A 20176-nucleotide genomic window follows, 5' to 3' on the forward strand; every position below is an offset into this window, starting at 1 on the left:
TCGCTGTGTGTGGAGCTCAGAAACATCCGATTCTGTTTTGCTTTATGTTAGCACTGTTAGTGTGGCCCAGAGGAGCAGCCTGCGAAGACAATGCTTCAGAGCACGGCATCGCATTGGAGGACGGCATGGAGTTGGAGCACACCTTGCTTCCCGCAGGCTGCACCGCTGCGGCAGGCCGGGGCCCCCAGCGCTGGGCAAGGAGCGAGAGGAAGGGGCACGCTGTGCCCAGGAGACATGGAAGGCTAGGCCCCAGGCCCCAGTGGCCACAGGCCAGCCTGGCACTGCCGAGGGGCGCAGGCGGGCATGGCGGGGGGCCGTGGGCCGTAGAGCCCCCCTATACCGAGGGGGCCAGGGAGACCTCGCTATCTGCATATGCAAATGATACGCAAAGCAGCCCCCCGCGCGGCCCAGCCCAGACGGGCCTACTGCGGGCTTCCATTCGGGCCCACTTCTGCGTTGCCATAGTTACCCGGCCTGTCAATCAGCCACCTTTCTCCCGCCCCGTCCAGAAAGCCGCCTCGCATCATTGAACAACTGCCGTGCCATTCTCTTCCCAGAGGAAGCCCATAGGCCAACGTCGTGTCATACAGTCCCGCCCCCGCGGGCGCGTTAACTCCCGCCCGGTACCGAGACGGCGCCTTGGATTGGGCAGCAGCGCTTGTCACTATACGCAGCCGAGCGCGGGGGGAGAGCTTGGCGCCCCACTGCCGTCCAGTCTGTGTCATCCATTGGCGAATCCGCCTGTCATTCCGTGCAATGGAGGGCGCGGATTGGGGGCCCTCTCACAGCCTAGCCCGCCCTCCCGAGGGGCCGTTTGGCGCAGGCGCGCTGGCGGCAGTGGCTGCGGCGGTGGCGGCTGTGAGGAGCGCGGCGCAGCGGGGCGGGCGGCCCATGGGGCCGGGCCGTGCTGCGGATGGAGCCGCTGCGCAATGGCGGCGGCGCGGAGGAGAAGCCGCGACGGCGGGGGGCAGCGGCGGACGCCGGTCCCCAGCGCCGGCGGAGCAGCGCCGCGGCGGGCGTTGACAGCGCAACGGGGCCGCAGCCCCATGAACGGGGTGGCTCCGCCAGCCGCCAGCGCCGGGACTCCGTCCGCAAGAACCGCCCGCGTGAGTGCGGCGGGGGGGACGAGGTGGCTGAGGTGGCCGCGGGGTCTGCGGCGCGGGTGGGGCCGCCGGGAGGGAGGGGCGAGGCCATGGGAGGGGGGCGAGGGGGAAGGGGCTGGGGCGGGGCTTATGGTAATGAGGCGTGGTGGGAGGGGCTACGGGGGTGGGGTCCGAGGGGGTGGGGGCGTGGGGGGGAGGCTGGGGAAGGGGGCTCCCTATTTTGTGGGGAGGGTGGGTGACAGGGGGAGAGCCACCGTGGGGGGAGGCGGGGGAGGTGGGGGGTGGGACGGACACTAGGGCAGCACGGTGGGGTGGTGACACGGGCCAAGCATGGCCGGTTCGGGGACAGTGCGGTGGAGACATGGGGGGTGATGCCATGGGCGGTTTGGGGACATCATGGTGGGAACGTGGTGGGGGTGCTGAGATGGGTGTCTTGGGGACATCACAGTAGGGACACTGTGGGGTGATGACATGGGTGGTTCACGGACATCACAGTGCAGAATGGTGAGGTGGTGCCATGGGTGGTGTGGGGACACAGGGAGGTGGTGCCATGGGCGGTTTGGGGACATCATGGTGGGGACACAGGGAGGTGGTGCCATGGGCGGTTTGGGGACATCATGGTGGGGACACAGGGAGGTGGTGCCATGGGCGGTTTGGGGACATCATGGTGGGGACACAGGGAGGTGGTGCCATGGGCGGTTTGGGGACATCATGGTGGGGACACAGGGAGGTGGTGCCATGGGCGGTTTGGGGACATCATGGTGGGGACACAGGGAGGTGGTGCCATGGGCGGTTTGGGGACATCATGGTGGGGACACAGGGAGGTGGTGCCATGGGCGGTTTGGGGGCATCATGGTGGGGACACAGGGAGGTGGTGCCATGGGCAGTTTGGGGACATCATGGTGGGGACACAGGGAGGTGGTGCCATGGGCGGTTTGGGGACATCATGGTGGGGACGTGATGGGGTGATGACATGGGCAGTTTGGGGACAGCATAGTGGGGACATGATGGGGTGATGACCTGGGCGGTTTGGGGAATGTCACAGTGAGGACACAGTGAAATGATGACTTTTCCAGCATGGCTGGTTCGTGGACAGCACGGTGGGGACATGGTGGGACAGTGGCAAGGGCTCAGCAGGTTGGGGTGGGGATGGGACAAGCAGAGGTACAAGAGCTCTGGGATATTCAGGGTGAGACAGTGCCTGGCCCGGTGGGGCAGGACACAGAGGCTGGGGCAGGTGGTGAGGTGCCTGAGTTGGGCACCTTGGATTGCAGCAGGATTGAAGGTGACTGGTGAGGACACTGGGGGTGGAGAAAAGGGGACAGAAGGACAGACGGAGGGGCCAGGGTGTGCAGCCAGAGCCGGGGGCTGAGGGCTGTGTGGCTGGATTGGTAACTGGTGGAAGAAAAGCAATAGAGAGCAAAGAGAAAGGTGTAAATTTTGGGAAGGGAGAACCGTGCAGGTTTGGCAGGGACTGGGCATGGACCAAACCAGACTTTGCGAGGAAAAAACCATCCCCTGAACCATGTTTTTAAACGCTGTGTCAGAAACGGTCCGTGGAGTGAGTTAGGTGCAAAATGGATGGCAGCCTTCATTTTGGCAGCAGCAGGAGCTGCCGTTCAGGTGCCTGTGGCTGGTGACTTACTTCAGCCATGTTTGAAGTGGAACTGACTGGTTATTTCTTTACTTGCACTGGAGTCCTTCCTGCTGGAAAGAAATTGCCATACCCTGGAATTGAAATAGCATCAACGTAGTTCCCTGTTACCTGGCACAGCTATTGAAAGGACTTCAGCAAATGAGTCCCGGCTGAAAACAGGAATCAAAATTCTCCTGCTTCTCGTAGTGAGACTCTTGTCTGTTGGCTGGCGACACTGAGATGTTATTGTTACTGTATTAATGTAAAGTTTTATATAGTGTTCTTTCTCTTTTTTTGATTGCTGGGGGTGGGGGTGGGGAAGGGAAGCTTCTCTTTTTCCCTGTCTTTGTGTGAAAAATAGGAATTACATATCAAAAGGCTTTCAAAGACATTTACTGAGCTGGATGCTGCCTGCGTTACTAATTTCAGGCGAGTGCAGCTCAGCAATGCGAATGTAGTGTCAGCGTGGGTGTGCTAACCTGCATTCCCTTTGCCTATCCCTTCCTTTCGTTTCCAGATCGTGCTGCAGGAGTGGTCCTGCAGCAGGAAATTATTCTAAAGTTGGTGTTAAATAACGGAGGTAATTGCAGGGGTTTTGCTTGCTGAAGATGTAATAGGATGAAAGAGAAATTTAGTAGAGGGGTGTAAGGGCATTAGCAGTGGTGAGCACCCCTGTGATTTAGATGCAGCAAAACCAGCTTTGTATGTGAAAGTCCACTTATGTGGCTGTTCTAAGGAAATCACAGCAAAACCTACCTATGGGAGCTGTGGGGATGTTAGAGATGTGCTCGTTAAGAGGCTGCAGTCGTTTGTGGGGAGATTAAGGAGATCTCTGGTATGACAATTAGTGTGGACTTAGATGGAGCTACGCATTAGGTGATCATACTCTTCTGCCTTGCTTGCAGGCAGTTTCTGTGTCTTCTAGGGAAAATGTAGATTAAACTTGGCTGTTGAGGTTCTGGTTTGTTGCGGTGAAGTTAAATGCAGGGACTGGTGTGGGATACTTCCAGGGAAACAGGTGCTGTGGCAGCTTCCAAGGCAGGGTTTGGATCCAGTCTGGAAGGTCAGCGTAGTGTGATTTGGGATTACAATGTAGCCTGTCTTTCCTAAATGCTGCTTGCGATAATTGGAAGAGAAATGTGCTGGAGCAAGTACATCCCTTAATAGGGACAGTGTCTGATGTCAGACTGAATTACATTTTGAAGTTAAAAATGCTTGATCCCACCTTAAGGAAGATTCAAGCAAGCCTAAACGAAAGCAGACCACTTAATGGGCGTGTGATCGAGAATGTCCTACTTTAGCTCCCACTTGTCTGCTGCTGGTATGTGGCAAACAAGCTCAGTGACCTTGAGGCTTGTCTTGCCTGCCTGCGCTGGCAGATGCCCTGGCAGATGAGCCCTGCTTCCCCAGGAATGAAAGGATTTCAGCAGGCTGTGATTCAAGCTTGTGATCTTTCTTCCTCCCTTGTCCTCTCTGTACCAGTAGTGTGCAGCGAGGGCTGTTTCGCTGCAGACTGAAGGGTCTGAGACCAAGCGGAATTAGATTGGATATATCTGAAATAACCTGTACAACAGTTCAGCTGATGTCCGAGCTATGTGCTTTCATGCATTGCAGGCTGTTAAATGTTTCTTGGTTAAATGCTTCATAGGAAATAAAGAGCTTTACCACAGACACTGTGATTTTTAGTATGCCACAGGCAAAAGAAGGAGAAGTCAAGGACACCAGTGCTCTTGGAAAGGAATGAGAAGTGTCCCTGAAAATGTGAAGCAGAGATTTGTTGGAGTTGCTAGCTGCTTTGGAGTATTATGTTGGTGGGGTGCAAAGGAGGGCTTGACAGTATTATTAGTGCAGGGAGAAATTATAATATAGAAAAAGCTTAATCAGCTCCAGGGACAATACAGAAGAATTCCTTTCTGATAATGAGTTATCAGTACCATTATTGAAATCTACACTTAAAAACTGGACTGGAAATACCCCGGGTGACTAAAGAGGCTATTCACATTATGTTTACTTTAGCATAACTGTGGGATACCGAATGGCTGGCTGTGGGTAGCGTTAAGTGCCAGGCATAAAACCTCTGATGACCAGATCATAATGAAGTATCTTCTGTCAGGTTCATGCAAAGACGTGATGTACACATTGCTTTAAATTCTCAATATACACAGTATCCAAGTAAAGGTACAAAGAAAATATGGTTTTGGCAGCTACTTTGCAGTACAGAATTTAAGCTTTGATTTTTTAATACCTTTCTATGTTTCAGAATTGTGTATGAAATGTGAATTCCTAGCCTATTTTTAGAGATGCGAGGATATGTAGACTCAGTGTCACTTTATATTAAATGCTGATGAATATATTTTTTCTCGCAGCTGTAAAATTTCTATTGTGGTATAACACTATTAAAATATAATGTTTAATATTTTAGAGTAAGCATAGAGATGCTGTCATACACTCAACTAAATCATCAGTCTTCGTTGTTCTGCAGGCTAATCTTTTTAGCTTCTGATATAATTGGCTCATAACTTAAGGATCAGTCTGAAATACAAGTTGAGCAGCTTGTCCTATGAAGAAAACCACTGTAGAGATCTGTAATTATATCACCTCTTTCATCTTGACAGTTCTGCAGCTTTCAGAATAAGTGTGTTGAGGTTTTTTTTTATTTATTTATATAGTGTCCAATTTAATAATTTACATAAAAAATAAAGGCATTATATTTTTCCTGCCCCAAAGAGCTTACAGTCTAGCTCTAAAATGGATTTGAAGATGAAGGGAGGGTGGCAGCTCTTGCTGTGGGAACACGTAGTATCCTTGAGCTCTTCTGTGTGTGAGGTTATCTAGTACAAGCTGTAAGTCGTTAGCCTTGCAGGCTGGTCTTTTGTTTGTTGCATATCCATAGGTCTGCCTATTAGAAGAAGGTTTATTTTAAAGACAAAGCTGTATGTACGTTGTGCATATGAAAATGTATGCATAGAGCTGCTTTATAAAAGTGTCGTGCTCAAGGAAAGCGATACTTTGTCAGGCCAAAAGCTGAAGAATTTTTTTCATGGCAAAAAAATGCTTTAAGATACTTTATAACTGCTGCTGCAGTATGTTGCAGTAGGAAGCAAACAGAAATAAGGCTAGTTGTTTTTTTATGCCTGATGGGCTGAGCGGTGCCACAGTCTTGCCAGTTCCTTATGCACCTTCTTTGTACCCCTGGTGCTTTTCACACTGAACTCTGCTGAATTTATTTTGTGTCTTACACAGTGTTGGAGAGTGGTGTTACTGGCTGTCATTGTGCCAACAAAGTAATATAGAGACCTTCTTTAAGGAAAAAGACTGTAGAAGGTTTTGAATGGAGAGCACTTCTAGCTATGAGAAGAGGATTTCCTGCTTTTCTTATGAATGTCCAAACACCCAGGGAGAGACTAAACACTTCTCAGAAGGTGCTGGGCAGGAGGAGAGTCCAGAGGTTTGTACTGCTGTGCTCTTCCCATGCTCTGCCTACAGGTTTCTTACCCTCTCCATCATTCTTTGGCTGGCAAGCGCCTGGAAAGGAGAGGCGTGCCAGGCTCGCTCCCAGCATGGAGGGCTCCAAGTAGCAGCAGGGAGGTGGTGAAGAGAGGCAACATTTGCATTTTCTGCCTTGGCCATCTTCTTGCACTGGTTATTTCAGCAGAACCTTCTGACTGAGAAAAATCAGCCTCCAGGCTGCCCAGCAGCTCCTGGATGCCACCAGTTCTCACGCTGCTCTAGATCTGCCGTCTCCTGCAGAAGCTCTTTTGGAAAAAATGCTTTAGAGGCTTAAAAGGGAGAGATCTTTGGATGGTTTTCAACTGCACTGCAGATGCCGGGAAAAATCAGTGTTTTAAGAGAAATCTCAGTAGCAGATGGTGATGGCATTGATCCAAGAGAGCTTCCTCCTTCCTCCCTTTGAAGGCATGGATTTTTCTAGTTCTCAGATATGGAAGAGCTGTCGTTGCCCTGCCTGTGACTGCCCTGTCATGTTGGCTGACTTCCTGTAAGTGTAAGGTGTGTGGGGGGGGAGGTTCTCCATGTTGTTCAAATAATTTCCTCCTCTTGTTTGTGTGCCACACCCCTTTCCTGCAAAAATGGGTTTATAGGGGGAGTTTTGTCCCTGCCCCAAATTATTTGAGTGCTCCGTGTAGGCTTTACTGCGTAGAAAATCTTTTCCAGTAAGATAAAGAATTACTTAATTTTGAGCTAGCACGCTTCTTCCGTGGATTCTTAACCTGTGGTGGGATGTATATAACGAGAGATCCATAATTAAGAATCATGTGGTTTAAGTTAATTAACTTAATAGGCTATCTTTTAGAATTTATCCCTGGTGACTTACTGAAGGTATAGCTGAGCTGTTGGCAGATGGAGAGCACCAGCTGCTCTGTACAGAGGCTTCCTGCAGCTGGTGCTGCACGGCTGTGTGAAGCCAGCTCCAGCCTGAGGTTGTGTCCCAGCTCAGGGGCTTGGATGCTCCTTTTGGGGCCAGCTGGGATTTCGCAGGGCTAGTGCTCAGTGAAGACTGGTAAGCCCTAAGCCCAACCTGACTGCAGTTTACACCCAGCTCTCCAGGCATCATTCCTGTTTTCCCATTAGCTGTGTCCTCTGGGATGCCAGACGGTGGATAACTGACACGGTTTAACCCCACGCTTGATATTCTGCTAGTCCGGTAGCAGCTATAACACCTGAATAAGAAGTAGATTTCTATATATTAAAAAGTTGGAGGTCTTGAGGGCACTGAGAATGAGCTGGGATGAAGTTTTTAAGGAGCTGCTATCTTTTTGTGATGAGGAAAGCTTCCTAAACTGATGGACTGAGTTGGTGCTTCTCATGCCCTAAAATCTGGTAGGTTTGTGTCCCTGAATGTAGGAGTTTGGGGTGTGAACTTAACAAGCAGCTTTAAAGTCAGCTAGTGTTATTCTGCTGAACAAATGCATGTAGTAGCAGCTGAGCATCTACTCTGAAGTGGAATCCCGTTAGCTTGTGATGAAGCAGCCCGTATGGCATTTTCAGTTATGGGGCTTCAGCAGGGCACCGTGCCGTAGTTTTTCTATGCTTTGCTGCTGCAGCTCAATCAGGGCATCTCCAGCACCCCGTCCTCTGCTCTTTCCCTGTTTTTACCCTTGTGTAGCCTGGCAAAGTGAGTTTGGGGGAAGATTGCTGTCTCTAAATACAAGAGTGGGGATGCTTAAAAAAAAAAAAAAAGTGCAGGCTTCATAATGCAGGAACAACACTGTGTGCCCTGACATGAACAAATATATTCCAGAAATTTAAAGGAAATTTCCCAGCATCAGAACAGAGGAGCTTTCTGGAATCAGTCCCTTAATAGTCAGAGCAGAGATGACAAAGCAGCCAAGTGCTTTTAAGAGCAGGAAATTTGTGGAAAGGTAGTCCAAGATGTCAGTGACAACAGACAGGAGAAGGCATGGCTGAGTAATGTGGGAAGGCTCTTCCTGTTCCTTTCCTTAGCTTGTTAGTTTTCCAGCCGAGTTTATGCAGTATTGAAAAGCATAATGCATGTGGGGGAACTGTTTTTAGTGATCCTGTATGTGAACTGGGTATTTAAATAGAGTCATGTTTACCAGTTCCAGTCACTGGAGGGACTGGAGCAGCAGCAGAAGGCTCTGGTTTGGCTGCCAATACCCTGTTTTTACCTGTGTGACTCTGATGGTATTTTTATTCCTTCTTTTCTCAATAGCAGGGCATGATCCTTGTTCAAAGTGTTTTTCTGTGGTACTTGTTTGATAAATCTAGGACTTTGGTTCAAAGAAAGACAAAACACTTTGGGCGAGGGAGGTGTCCTATTCTGCCATTAATATGGGGACTGCTTACAGATCATAGAATCCCAGAGTGGTTTGGATTGGAAGGGACCTTAAAAGATCATCTAGCTGATGGGCAGAAGCCACGGGCAGGGACACCTTCCACCAGCCCAGGTTGCTCCAAAGCCCGTTCAGCCTGGCCTTGCACACTGCCAGGGATGGGGCCAATGTCTCGCCACCCTCACAGTATGTAATTTCTTCCCGATATCTAATCTAAGTCTCCCCTCTTTCAGTGTAAAGCCATTCCCCCTTGTCCTATCACTACAGGCCCTTGTATAAAGCCGCTCTCCAAATTTGTTGTCAGCCCCTTTAGGCACCGGGAGGCTGCTCTAAGGTCTCCTGGAGCCTTCTCTTTTCCAGGCTGAACAACCCCCACTCTCAGCCTGTCTCCACAGGAGAAGTGCTCCAGCCTCTGATGATCTTCCTGGTCAGGTCCATGTCCTTATGTTGAGGACCCCCGAGCTGGAGGCAGCGCTGCAGGGGGGTCTCACCAGAGCGGGGCAGAGGGGCAGAGCCCCCTCCCTCGTCCAGCCGGCCACGCTGCAGGGGATGCAGCCCAGGGCACGGGTGGCTCTCTGGGCTGCGAGCACACAGTGCTGGGTCATGCCCAGCTTCTCATGCACCAGCACCCCCAGGTTCTTCTCCTCAGGGCTGCTCCCAATCCATTCTCCTCCCAGCCTGTATTTGTGCTTGGGATTGCCCTGACCCATGTGCAGGAGGATCCTGTACTTGGCCTCATTGAACTTTATGAGATTTGCATGGGCCCACCTCTCAAGCCCAAGTCCCTCAGGATGGCTTCCCTTCCCTCCTGTATGTCAACTACACCACACAGCTTGGTGTCCTCGGCAAACTTGCCGAGAGTGCACTCAATCCCAGTGCCCATGTCACTGACAAAGATGTTAAACAGTGCTGGTCCCAACCCCTGAGGAACACCACTCATCACTGGTCTCCACTGGCTGTCTGTGCCATGTTGGAGATGGCTTCAGGATGCCATTAGGAGGCCCTGTGTACAGATGTTTATGTTTAAGGTGTTGGGAAGAGCAGGTGAGTGAAACAAGCAGATGTTTGGTGTTTGCTGCCCTGATGCCTGCCGTGCAGAAGGGTGTCCGTCTCCCTGTTGGAGTGGTCGTGGTCTCTCATTTCTGTCTGCCAGCTCAGCTGATGTTGCCTTGCTCCTCCATAAGAAGACCCTTTCTTTTGGGCGTGCAGAAAACCTGGGGCTTATCCTTTCTGCTTTTCCCTTCATTTATACTCTGGGGTCTTGGACTCCTTTTCCCGTGAGGGTGCTCCTCCTGGTCTGCTGTCCCCAGGGATATGTTTCTCCTGATTTTACGTGATCAGGCCCAGGCAGCCAGTGCTCCTCTCTTGAGAAGTAACTTCACTGTTTAATTTTTTGTGGCACTCTTTAATAAGGTTTTCACAAGGGAGTCTTGAAATAAGACACAAATGCTAAACTTTACTCCAGTCAAAGGCCTTGGTAGACTTTCCATCCTGAAATGCAGATAGTTTGCAGTTCTGAAATTAATTTAAGGAGTGCAGAATGAGAAATTGTCATGAGAAAAGTCCTTGAATTGCTCCTGCTTGCTTTCTCTCTTGGGCCACGATTCAGATTTTTCTCTCTTTGTCATTCATGAAGTTATTTTTACATCTGTTCTTGTTTGAAGTATATGCGTTGGAAATAGAGGGTGATTGGGATTTGGATGTGCCTCCTAAAATAGAGTTTGCATCTTCTTTCAAGATTTCTTTTGGTGATGGCTGGGGCTGGCCTGTATGTAAATATATAAAAATAGCTCAGTGGTTTAAAAATAACGTGGGTAACTGATGGCTCTAGCTGCTCCTGCGGAATTGTGATGCTCGGAAAGGGCCTGTTTTACCTCCGCTCTGTGCAGCAACCAAGTTAACCTGTCGAGGAGAGAACACATCGTCTTCAAACATGCGCTTGCCTGTTGGCTTTGTGGCTTTTCAAAGATCATTTTCTTTGGGAGTGAGTCCCCCTCCTGACCCTGAGCTGATTTCTTTGCTCTTCAGCTTTAAGTGATGCCTCTGGGTATTTGGGTATTGCTCTCTGACTGCTTTGTGCTGCTGCGGCTGGAGTGGCAGAGCCTGGCATGCCCCTCGTGCATGGGCAGGGCGAGGGGCCGGGCAGCATGCTCTCGCTTGGGCACTTCTGCATTCTTCTGCATTCGGGGGGTGGCTGCTGCTTCCCTACGCATAACTGGAGGGATAGCCGCTGTCAAATGGCAGTAGGAAGAGGGCTTCTTTGTGTTGCATGCTTATCTGTCTGCAAATACAATAAGCAAACATGTTTTGCAAAAATAACAGTAGCGTGTTAACGTGCCTGTCTCTGACATGTAAGAATTTTACTAAAACCTGAGATCCTTCTTTCCAGAGGAACGTTAGTAACATCTGTGCTGCATTCAGGTTTATTTTCTAAACATTCATTTTTTCCTTTGGAAAAAAACCCTGAGGTTTTAATCCTGCTGCCATAAGCCATAACATGTGGCTACATTTTTCTCTTTGCTCTGGAGCCTGTGTATCTTGTTAGCTCTAGCCTATCATTTAGCTCATTAATAGTAATATTAATCTGTTCCAGTTCTCAGCTCTAATCGCAGATTCCATCTGATCAGGGTTTTCTCTTGATCTTTTCCAAGAAGCTCATTATCTAATACAGCTGTAAATGTTGCTGGGCCTGACACTAATGCATATTTTGTACCATGGGGGAATGACTAATAAAATAATCCAATTAGACATTTGTTTTTGTATCCCTGGGGCATCTTAGATTACTTGTCTACCTCAGTTATGTGTTGTAATTAGTTAACGTTTGTACATCCCTTTGATGTAAAAGCACTGGTATTATCCTTGGCTCTGGCTCTGGATCAGAACTTTATAAAAGAAATGCCTGGGGATTAAAATTGCAGCGGTGTCTAGCGGGTGTATGGATACTGTCAGGCGTGTGCTGTGTGTATCTGCAGCGTGGTGGTGGTGTATTTTGGGTATTGCATATCAAACGCTCAGAGCTTTTGAACACGAGGTATCTCAGAACAGGAGTTGTGCTTTTGTACAGAGGAGTTTCAGCCACACTTGTCAAAGACAAACCAGACTACTAATGTTTCTTTCTTCCTTTTCCACTTGAAAATGAATAGATCCATTGGGCCTGCATTTTGCAGTCCTAGAGAATTGCATTAATTAATTCAGTTTATAAGTATTGCTGGTGATATGACAGTATCATACCCTGTTTCTTTTTTTTTTTTTTTTTCTTTTTTTCTTTCCCCCCCCCCTCTTTAGTCTTTCCTTGGTTTGGCCTGGATATTGGAGGGACCTTGGTCAAACTTGTTTATTTTGAACCAAAGGACATCACTGCTGAAGAGGAGGAGGAGGAAGTGGAAAATCTCAAAAGCATCCGCAAATACCTGACATCAAATGTAGCCTATGGATCTACAGGCATCCGGGATGTGCATCTTGAACTAAAGGACCTTACCCTGTGTGGACGTAAAGGCAATCTGCACTTTATACGCTTTCCTACTCATGACATGCCTGCTTTTATTCAAATGGGAAGCGAAAAACACTTCTCAAGCCTCCATACTACCTTATGTGCCACGGGAGGTGGAGCATACAAATTTGAGCAGGACTTTCGCACAGTATGCATTTTTGGCTTCTATATGATTAGGATCTGGTAGTGAAATTTTTTTAAAGCTTAAACCTAGAAAACTTTCTCTGCAGACTCGAAAACTTCTCTAAATCTTATCTTTGGAACAGTGTACCTAATGGAAATTAAGCTTGGTTCAGGAAACAGCATGTGGAGTCAAGTTTGCATCTCCAAATTAGGATACTTTCTTTCCTGAAAGTGCATGTAACACTCCTGTAACGCTAAAATTTATCGCTAACTTCCATGGCTTGTGCTCTCACAAGACTTCCGCTATATTATTAATCTCTGATTATGCTGATCTCAGTCTTGTGGGTTTTTTTTCTCATTGCTGTCTTTCACAGGCTTAATATATGTTTTATTGTTCCTTTGCTCATGTGGTTTCATTTCTAATGCACGTGTGGGTGAGCTGATTGAGGTTCAGTCAAATTTGGTGGTAAGTTAACTGAAAGGAGGTTAGTGGTTGGGATTTGACATCATCATGTGGCTTCATTGTAAGTTTGATTCTTGTTCATAAGTGAAAAACATGTGTGATAAGTACTTTGTCTAACCAGGGCTTGAAAAAAATGCAGCAAATAAATGGGCTTTTTGTGCAATTGAGGCAGTGACATGAGAGGAAAATAATTTCCTAACTTCCTCCTTTCTTGAGGTGTTTTATGTGATGAGTTTTGGGATATTTTTTGTTGCTGTTGTCAAACTGTTAAGTTCCTTTTCACTTTTCCTTGGTTTTTGTGCTAGTGCTGCAGAGTCAGGGCCTAAATCAGGCCCATGGAAGTTGATGGGATTCACTCAGTGTCCCTCTGTGGATCCAGTTGCTCGTCTCCTCCGCTCTTCCATGTCTGCACACTTTTGGGCCAGGGTAGTTTGCAGTCGTTGTGCATGGAGAAGGATGGAGACCTCCTGTGATCTGTACCTCTTTCTGAGTCACTGCAGGCCATAATGGAGATAGCTGAATTTAACTGGCAGTGAATGCATTTTTCTATCCCTGAGCATAAACACTTCTGATCCCTAGCTACTTCTTGAATATTCATCTTTCTTTTATTTTTTTCCACCAGATGGGTGACCTTCAGCTTTGTAAACTAGATGAACTGGATTGCCTTATTAAAGGAGTTTTGTACATTGATTCAGTTGGATTCAATGGACATTCAGAGTGCTACTATTTTGAAAACCCAACGGATGCTGAAAGATGTCAGAAGCTCCCATTCAACTTGGAGAATCCGTATCCTCTCCTTTTGGTGAACATTGGCTCAGGGGTCAGCATTTTGGCTGTGTATTCAAAAGAAAACTATAAACGGGTAACGGGCACCAGGTGAGTGCTGTGTGGGGGTAAATTGAGTTGTATTTTAGAGTCTGGGATTCATTTCTGCATTGTAGATGACATTTGCAGGGACAAGCTGCAGTAGGTGGTGAGCTGAATGACAGCTTCTGCTTTTACTGCAGTCCCATATCTCTGCCAACAAAGATCCCTCCTGGAAGAGAGAGTGGGAATTTCATGTTTTGGTCTCTTTACTGCAACCAGTCACTTTAGCAGCTTTTATTTCAGTTGCCCTGCTGCAGGAATGGAGGTGTTTTATTTGCCATCAGAGAGATCCCTCATACGTTGGGATTATACCACATACACTCCTAATGATCACGTTAACAGCTGTTAGCTTTGATCCTAGGGGTAGAGATTTGCATCCTGACTTCCAAAAGTTACCTTGTTTTGGTGGAAGGGATGTTGGCACCGTAGTAGTTCCCCAGACAGTTGCTGGGCTGCTGCAGCTATCCTTCTTGAAGATGTGGCTCTGGTTGCCAGGCAAAGCCAAAGAGCTCTGTGGCTTTAAGCTTTCCTGAGTTTCCTGATAGTTAGCAATAATAATAATAATTAAAAAAACCCACGGTACAAATCTTAGTCTTATTATATGTTGTTATTATATGTGTATAGAATATATATATATTATATAATAACATATGTTATTATATGCTGTGCCCTAATACTCCATTTATCCCTGAGGACTACTATTTATTTTAAGATTGACTTCTCTGAGTCCTGGGAAGAAGGTGGAGATGTAATTTCTCATTTAGAAACATGCCCTCTGCAGAAGGCTGTGAGGGCTTGGGATTCCTTCCAAGCTGTAAGATATTGGAAAGTAACAGATTTAAAGAAAACTTCCAAGGTGGCTCTTGCTGAGAAGAGAAGCAGCTGAAGGAATGGGGCAACTTGGGCTAACTCAGACACCTAGCTGAGAAATCTGGGCTTTCAGTGGAACAAGCCGTTTCCTCTTTTTGTCCCTTTAGAACACGGGTCCTCAAACTATGGCCCGTGGGCCAGATACAGCCCCCCAGGGTCCTCGAACTCGGCCCGCTGGGGGTTGGGGGGGAAACCAAGCAGCCGCAGATGACTGCCTGCCACTTCATCCGTGCGCCGGCCCCCTGGTTAAAAAGTTTGAGGACCTCTGCTTTAGAAGCAAGGTGGGTGACTTTCATTTTGTTCTATGTTGCAGCCTTGGAGGGGGAACCTTTTTTGGTCTCTGCTGCCTTCTTACCGGTTGCTCCACCTTTGAAGAGGCCCTAGAGATGGCGTCCCATGGAGACAGTACCAAAGTGGACAAACTAGTGCGGGACATTTATGGAGGAGACTATGAGCGATTTGGATTGCCAGGCTGGGCTGTAGCATCCAGGTAATGGCTGATTTCTGTTTTTATTTTCACTGGAGATTCTGCAAGGATGAAAAACTGGATTTGTGTGTCTGAGGAGAGCAGCCATTCCTTCTGCTGTTATGTTTTAACAGATCTAAATTATCGATAGCAAAGCTTTTTAGAGTTAGAGTCTTTTTGGTTAAATCAGCAGTTTCTGTTTTCTAGAATTCTGATGCAAATGGACCTTTAACCCAAAAACTGTCTTTACAGCTTTGGAAACATGATGAGCAAGGAGAAGCGGGAATCTGTCAGCAAAGAGGACCTGGCAAAGGCTACTTTAATAACCATCACTAATAACATTGGCTCCATAGCACGGATGTGTGCACTTAATGAGGTATTATGGGGAAATCTGCTTCCTTGTTTCCTGTCTAAAGCATCACTTGTGTGCTGCTGTCACGCAGTGTCTTTCCCTGCATAGGCTTCTGTAGGTGAGGTGTGTGTTTGTACTCGTTCTCTTAGATACTCAGTAAGTTATAATTGCTTCTTTTGGATTCTTCAGTAAAATTTATCCTTGCTTGTCTGTGTAGTTAGAGCCAGATTGTTGTGCTGTGAACTGAAGAGCTGTGAATTAATTAGGGGTTGGCTGTTGGTCTCATTAGGTCCTCTGCTTGGTCAGGAGTTAAGCAGCATCTCTGCAGTGGTTTGAGGAATGGCAGGTGTGTGATAAACTACAGCTCTTGTGATGGTGGAGAGAGAAGGAAAGGTGGGGTGGAAGGGCATAAAGGCTGGATACCCTTCTTGTGTTGTTTTTACAAGTTGCTCTTGATTTCTTGGTCAGGCTCCACCACTTCCACAGCTGATCCTGTATCTTTGTGCTTTCAGCTTCTTTACAGTGCTGCCTTGTTGCATTCATGTCAAGCAGCATTGTACAGGGCTATGAAAGAACAGAGACATGCTCTCCACTTCTTGCGGAGCCTGTTCCTATGGGATGAGGTAACAGGGCAAAGCATCCCCCTGACTCCTGTTGCTGTTGGCAAATGCTCGCTATTTACCTTCGCTTATGGCTGAAACTGGGCAAGAAATATTATAAACAGCCTTGGTCACAATGCATCTGCTGAGTCCTCACTCTGGAGTACACAGTGGAAGGCAAAGAAGGTGCTGAATAGTTAGGGGAAAACGTTAATGAATGTGGGGATGGAAGGAAAATCCATAGGACGTGAGCGAAGGAGCAGGTAGGAGTTGATCCTGATTCTTTGGTAAGAGAAGAAACTGAAAATTATTTTCATGTTGGAGAACAAGAAAGCTTCACAGTTATCACTTGGCTCAGGAGAGCTATTTTGGGATTGAAAAGTTTGGCTGGAAGTCTGCTTGGTCAGTCTTTTCCTTTCAGAATTGTGTTGGTTATGGGTTTCTAATTTTTTTTTTCTTTCTTTGTTTCAGAGTTAACATTAGGGTGCCATTCAGCTTTTCAAATGATGGGTCAAAGGCTGGAGATGAGGGGAGAGAGAGGAGATGGCACTTGATGATCAGTGTTCCTAGCCAGTATAGGGATCTCATAGCAAAACATCAACTGTTCTATTCTAATTCCTAGTCTAGAAAGGCTGTAGTTAGACCTCTGGATTTCCAGGTAGTGCACAAGAGTTTGAGAAAGAGCCTGGCTTAAAATGACCTGGCTGGTGCTGCTGTCCGACAGAGCTGTTGGATGTTTAGAATGTTCTGCAGATCCTGCCTTACACTTTCAGCAGTCACTTAATTTATAGAATCATAGAATCATTTAGGTTGGAAAAGACCTTTCAGATCATCAAGTCCAACTATTAGCCCAGCACTGAAACATGTCCCTAAGTGCCATAACTGTCTTTAAATACCACCTGGTCCCCAGGCAGCCTGTGCCAGCGCCTGGCAGCCCTTTCGGTGCAGAATGTTCCCTCACACCCAATCTCACCCTCCCCTGGCGCAACGTGAGGCCGTTTGCTCTCGTCCTGTCGCTGGTTCCTGGGGAGCAGAGACCGACCCCCCCGGCTACAGCCTCCTGCCAGGCCGTTGCAGAGCCACCGGGTCCCCCCCAGCCCCCTTCTCTCCAGGCTGACCCCCCCGCCCCCCCAGGCTGGTGCCCCAGCCCCTGCCCCAGCCCCTGCCCGGCTCTGGACACGCTCCAGCCCCTCAGTGTCTGTCTGGCCGTGAGGGGCCCAACGCTGAGCCCAGGCCCCGCGGGGCGGCCCCACCGGTGCCCAGGGCAGTTCTTTCTGTCTTTCGGTGCAGTGTCTGGCAGTTCCCCACCATCTCACTTCTCCCTTTATGATCTCATCTTGCTCTTTCGAATCGCGTCTTGCTGCTGCCAGACCCCAAGCCAACTCAGTGTTGCCTCCTGCTTGCAGATTGGCTCTTTTGGGTCCAGTTTTAAAATTTCAAGTTCAGAAAGCTGCAGATGCATTACACCTTTTCTCTCTGCAGCTCCCGTCCCCGCTCTACTGAAGCAATTATGCTTTTTAGCTGCCAGAACAGCTATTTGGGGTGATGCAGTTTCTCTGGATCTGGTTGCTTTAGTGTCAACTGGTGACTTGCCTATGCTTTCAGCTGAGTTGGTTTTCATCAAGTCTCACCAGAAAATGGATTTGAAAAGCTGCATGTGGCATTTTTAAAAGGCATTAAAAGTGTAACTTCTTTTCTTCTTACTGTAAGGTTTGTTTTTCATCATTGCAAGCAGCAAATGGAATTTAGCCTTAATGTTCCATTTTATTTTTTTTTTCCCTAATACTTGCAGAACATTAATCGAGTGGTGTTTGTTGGCAATTTCCTTCGGATCAATACAATCTCGATGAGGCTTCTGGCATACGCTTTGGACTACTGGTCAAAGGGACAGTTAAAAGCACTTTTCTTGGAACATGAGGTGAAATTACTTTTTTAATTTATTTTGTCTTGTGGCAAATTGAAATCTTTGGAACGCTCTGGAAACAGCCGTGTGGAGCCTGTAGCTGCTGTTGATAGACATTGTGTGGCAGGTTCCCGTTCCTTTGTTACTGTAGGCACAGTTACTGCACTGCCCAGTGTAGGGTCAGAAAAAAACCATGGCTGTTGTTCCAGCAGCTAATACCAGAATTGTTTACTACCAGTTTCATCTTGCTTGTGAACTTTCTTTTCAGACTATTGGCAGTATAGACGATTCTGTGCAGCTCTGCTTTCCAATGCGGTGATCATAGTTAGAATCTATTTTGTAATATCCCTGCCTATAGTTATTTCTGTCCAGTGTCCTTTATAAGTTGTGAAAACTACACTGTATCTGTAATATCATTGTTCTTGTCGGTGTATGCCCACATTTGAGTTTTTAATAGACATTCCTGTCTGCTCTTCAGGGTTATTTTGGTGCGGTTGGTGCTCTTCTGGAACTTCTGGATTCAGCCTGACGTTGTGCAGATTCTCTACGTTGGACCTACAAAGTCAGGGTGCTTCCCAGGTCACTAAGCCCACGTTTCGCTTCAGAGCAGCCATTCACAGACTGTTAAACTAATTCTGCATGACCTAATCAGAAAAGGAAAGGACTGTTGAGTTTCTGTCTGTAAATAGTTGAAACTAATCTTCAATTACAACGCAGGTTTGTAAAGGAGCATGTATGCAAATATGCTGACCGAACGTGGCGGCTGTATCTGGAACATCGGTAGGGCATTTAGTCACTTCCATCAAATAGCCCTTTTTATGTATGTTCTACATGTTTAGTGATGGTGATGTAACAGAAGACGTGCACTCTGTTCCTTCCGTCAAGATTCCTTTGAGTGCTGAATGTCTACACAGTTCACAGTTTATCGAGTTGAGCTGCAGCGGTTTGTACTCCACACATGAAAGGCGTCGCCTTCTCGCTGTGCTGTGCGTTGTCTGTAAGGGGGAGAGGCCACCAGCACAGCCCTGGCACGCAGAAGCCACACGGATCGCCTCCGTCTCCTCTGAACCGTACAGCGTACAGCGGCCTGGCAGACACCCTGGTGCTGCCAGTAAGGCTTTATTCCTGTTACTGCAGTTTCTTATCTATGTATACTAGAGACAAAAGGTAAGGCACAAATCCTGCGTCTCAAGTTGATTCTGCTTTCAGGCTATAATGCTTCGATACAGACCATAATACCCTTTGGGACATGCCGTAGTGCTGGCATAGTGTTAGGAGCGTCTGTCAGCCTCTGACCTTGAGATCTGCTAAAAGCAAATTTCAGTATGAAATAGTGTGGGGGTTTGTGTGTGTGTGTGTTTTTCTCTGTTGTAAAACTTGGCTGCATATAACTATACCAAAGAGATTATGGTGGGTTTTTTTTCCAGTCATACACTTGGGATTTTCTCTGTAATGTTCCATTTTACATTTATTAATTGCTAAATTACTGTAGTTTCTGGGGGGGGAACCTCTCCTTCCCACATGCATGCTGTACCCTTTGTTTTCTCTGTGCATGCCATCTTGCATACAGCCTGCAAACTGGGTTGCTGCAGTTTGGAATTCCTAAAGCTATTGTACTTGGGGGGACGTGGGTTTAGAAATGGCTTAGTGCACACTGAATAAACGCTCTCAAAACCACAGAGATGCTGGTAGTGGACAGCAGTTTAAAAAAGAAAAGTAGCATGCATATGGTTTGTAACCTGACCTTCCTTCCTCGTGTCTCTGCCTTGCCCTGCTCGGTTCAGAAGTTCTTCCCGGGCTTGGATCTTGCGCTATAAGATGAACAAGATCTGTGCCGAGAAGGGTGTCGGTGTTCTCTTTGCCGCGCTGCCGGTGTTGGTTATCTCAGTGTAACCGCGCTCCAGTCAGGGAGCATGGAAAAACTGCTCTTCTGAAGAGCCATCTCAAGATGATGCCAGCTGAACGGAGATGCTCCTTCAGAGCATTCCTGCAGTTTTGTGCCCCGGCTTTCCAGCTGCTACGTGTAGCGGCCATCCTTCCGTGAGCAGGGTGAGGCAGTCTTCCGTGCAGTGCAAGTGCAGATCACTGCAGTTCGTATTTATCGGGGTTTATCCCAGGACATGGAATGACTGTCTACCAACTCAAACACATCTTTTAAAGGCATGGTTTCTTTTCAGATAAGTTGATTTTCAGCTCTCCAATCCCGGTGCATGTTTAGATGACAGATCGCAGCACTGGGCGGCCCACGCTGGTGTGGTGGCTTGTGGTTTGGCTGCAGCTGCGTACAGCAGAGATACAGCAGCTCGCACCCGGCTCTACTCCTTGCTGCAGCCCCAGATCCGAGGTGCTGTGCAGCTCACAGGGTTGGCTGTGTGGCACCTGCCTCTCTTTTGGGCCTGAAAAGGGAGGGAAGTATGATTCAGAAGTTTTACTCTTTGCTAGATGAGGTGCTGTGTGAAAAAAGCCTGTCCCATCAGCTTTGCTGCGTAGG

General features: G+C 47.8%; 1 protein-coding gene across 2 annotated transcripts; it reads left to right on the top strand.

Moving 5' to 3' along the window:
* Positions 1-819: 819 nt before the first annotated feature.
* Positions 820-19366, top strand: PANK2 (pantothenate kinase 2). 2 transcript variants are annotated; one of them, XM_080396854.1, is made up of 7 exons: positions 820-1106; positions 11838-12190; positions 13251-13504; positions 14679-14855; positions 15084-15207; positions 17575-17700; positions 18164-19366. In XM_080396854.1, exons 1-7 carry the CDS (start codon positions 914-916, stop codon positions 18212-18214), a joined length of 1278 nt encoding a protein of 425 aa, XP_080252980.1. In that variant the 5' UTR covers positions 820-913; the 3' UTR covers positions 18215-19366. The 2 variants fall into 2 exon arrangements, with proteins under 2 accessions (XP_080252980.1, XP_080252981.1); XM_080396855.1 differs by lacking the exon at positions 820-1106 and having other exon boundaries at positions 11907-12047.
* The last annotated feature ends 810 nt before the right edge of the window (positions 19367-20176 follow it).

This window comes from Falco punctatus, assembly GCF_963210335.1.
Source record: "Falco punctatus genome assembly, chromosome: 1".
In the NCBI taxonomy this organism is placed as follows: Eukaryota; Metazoa; Chordata; class Aves; order Falconiformes; family Falconidae; genus Falco; species Falco punctatus.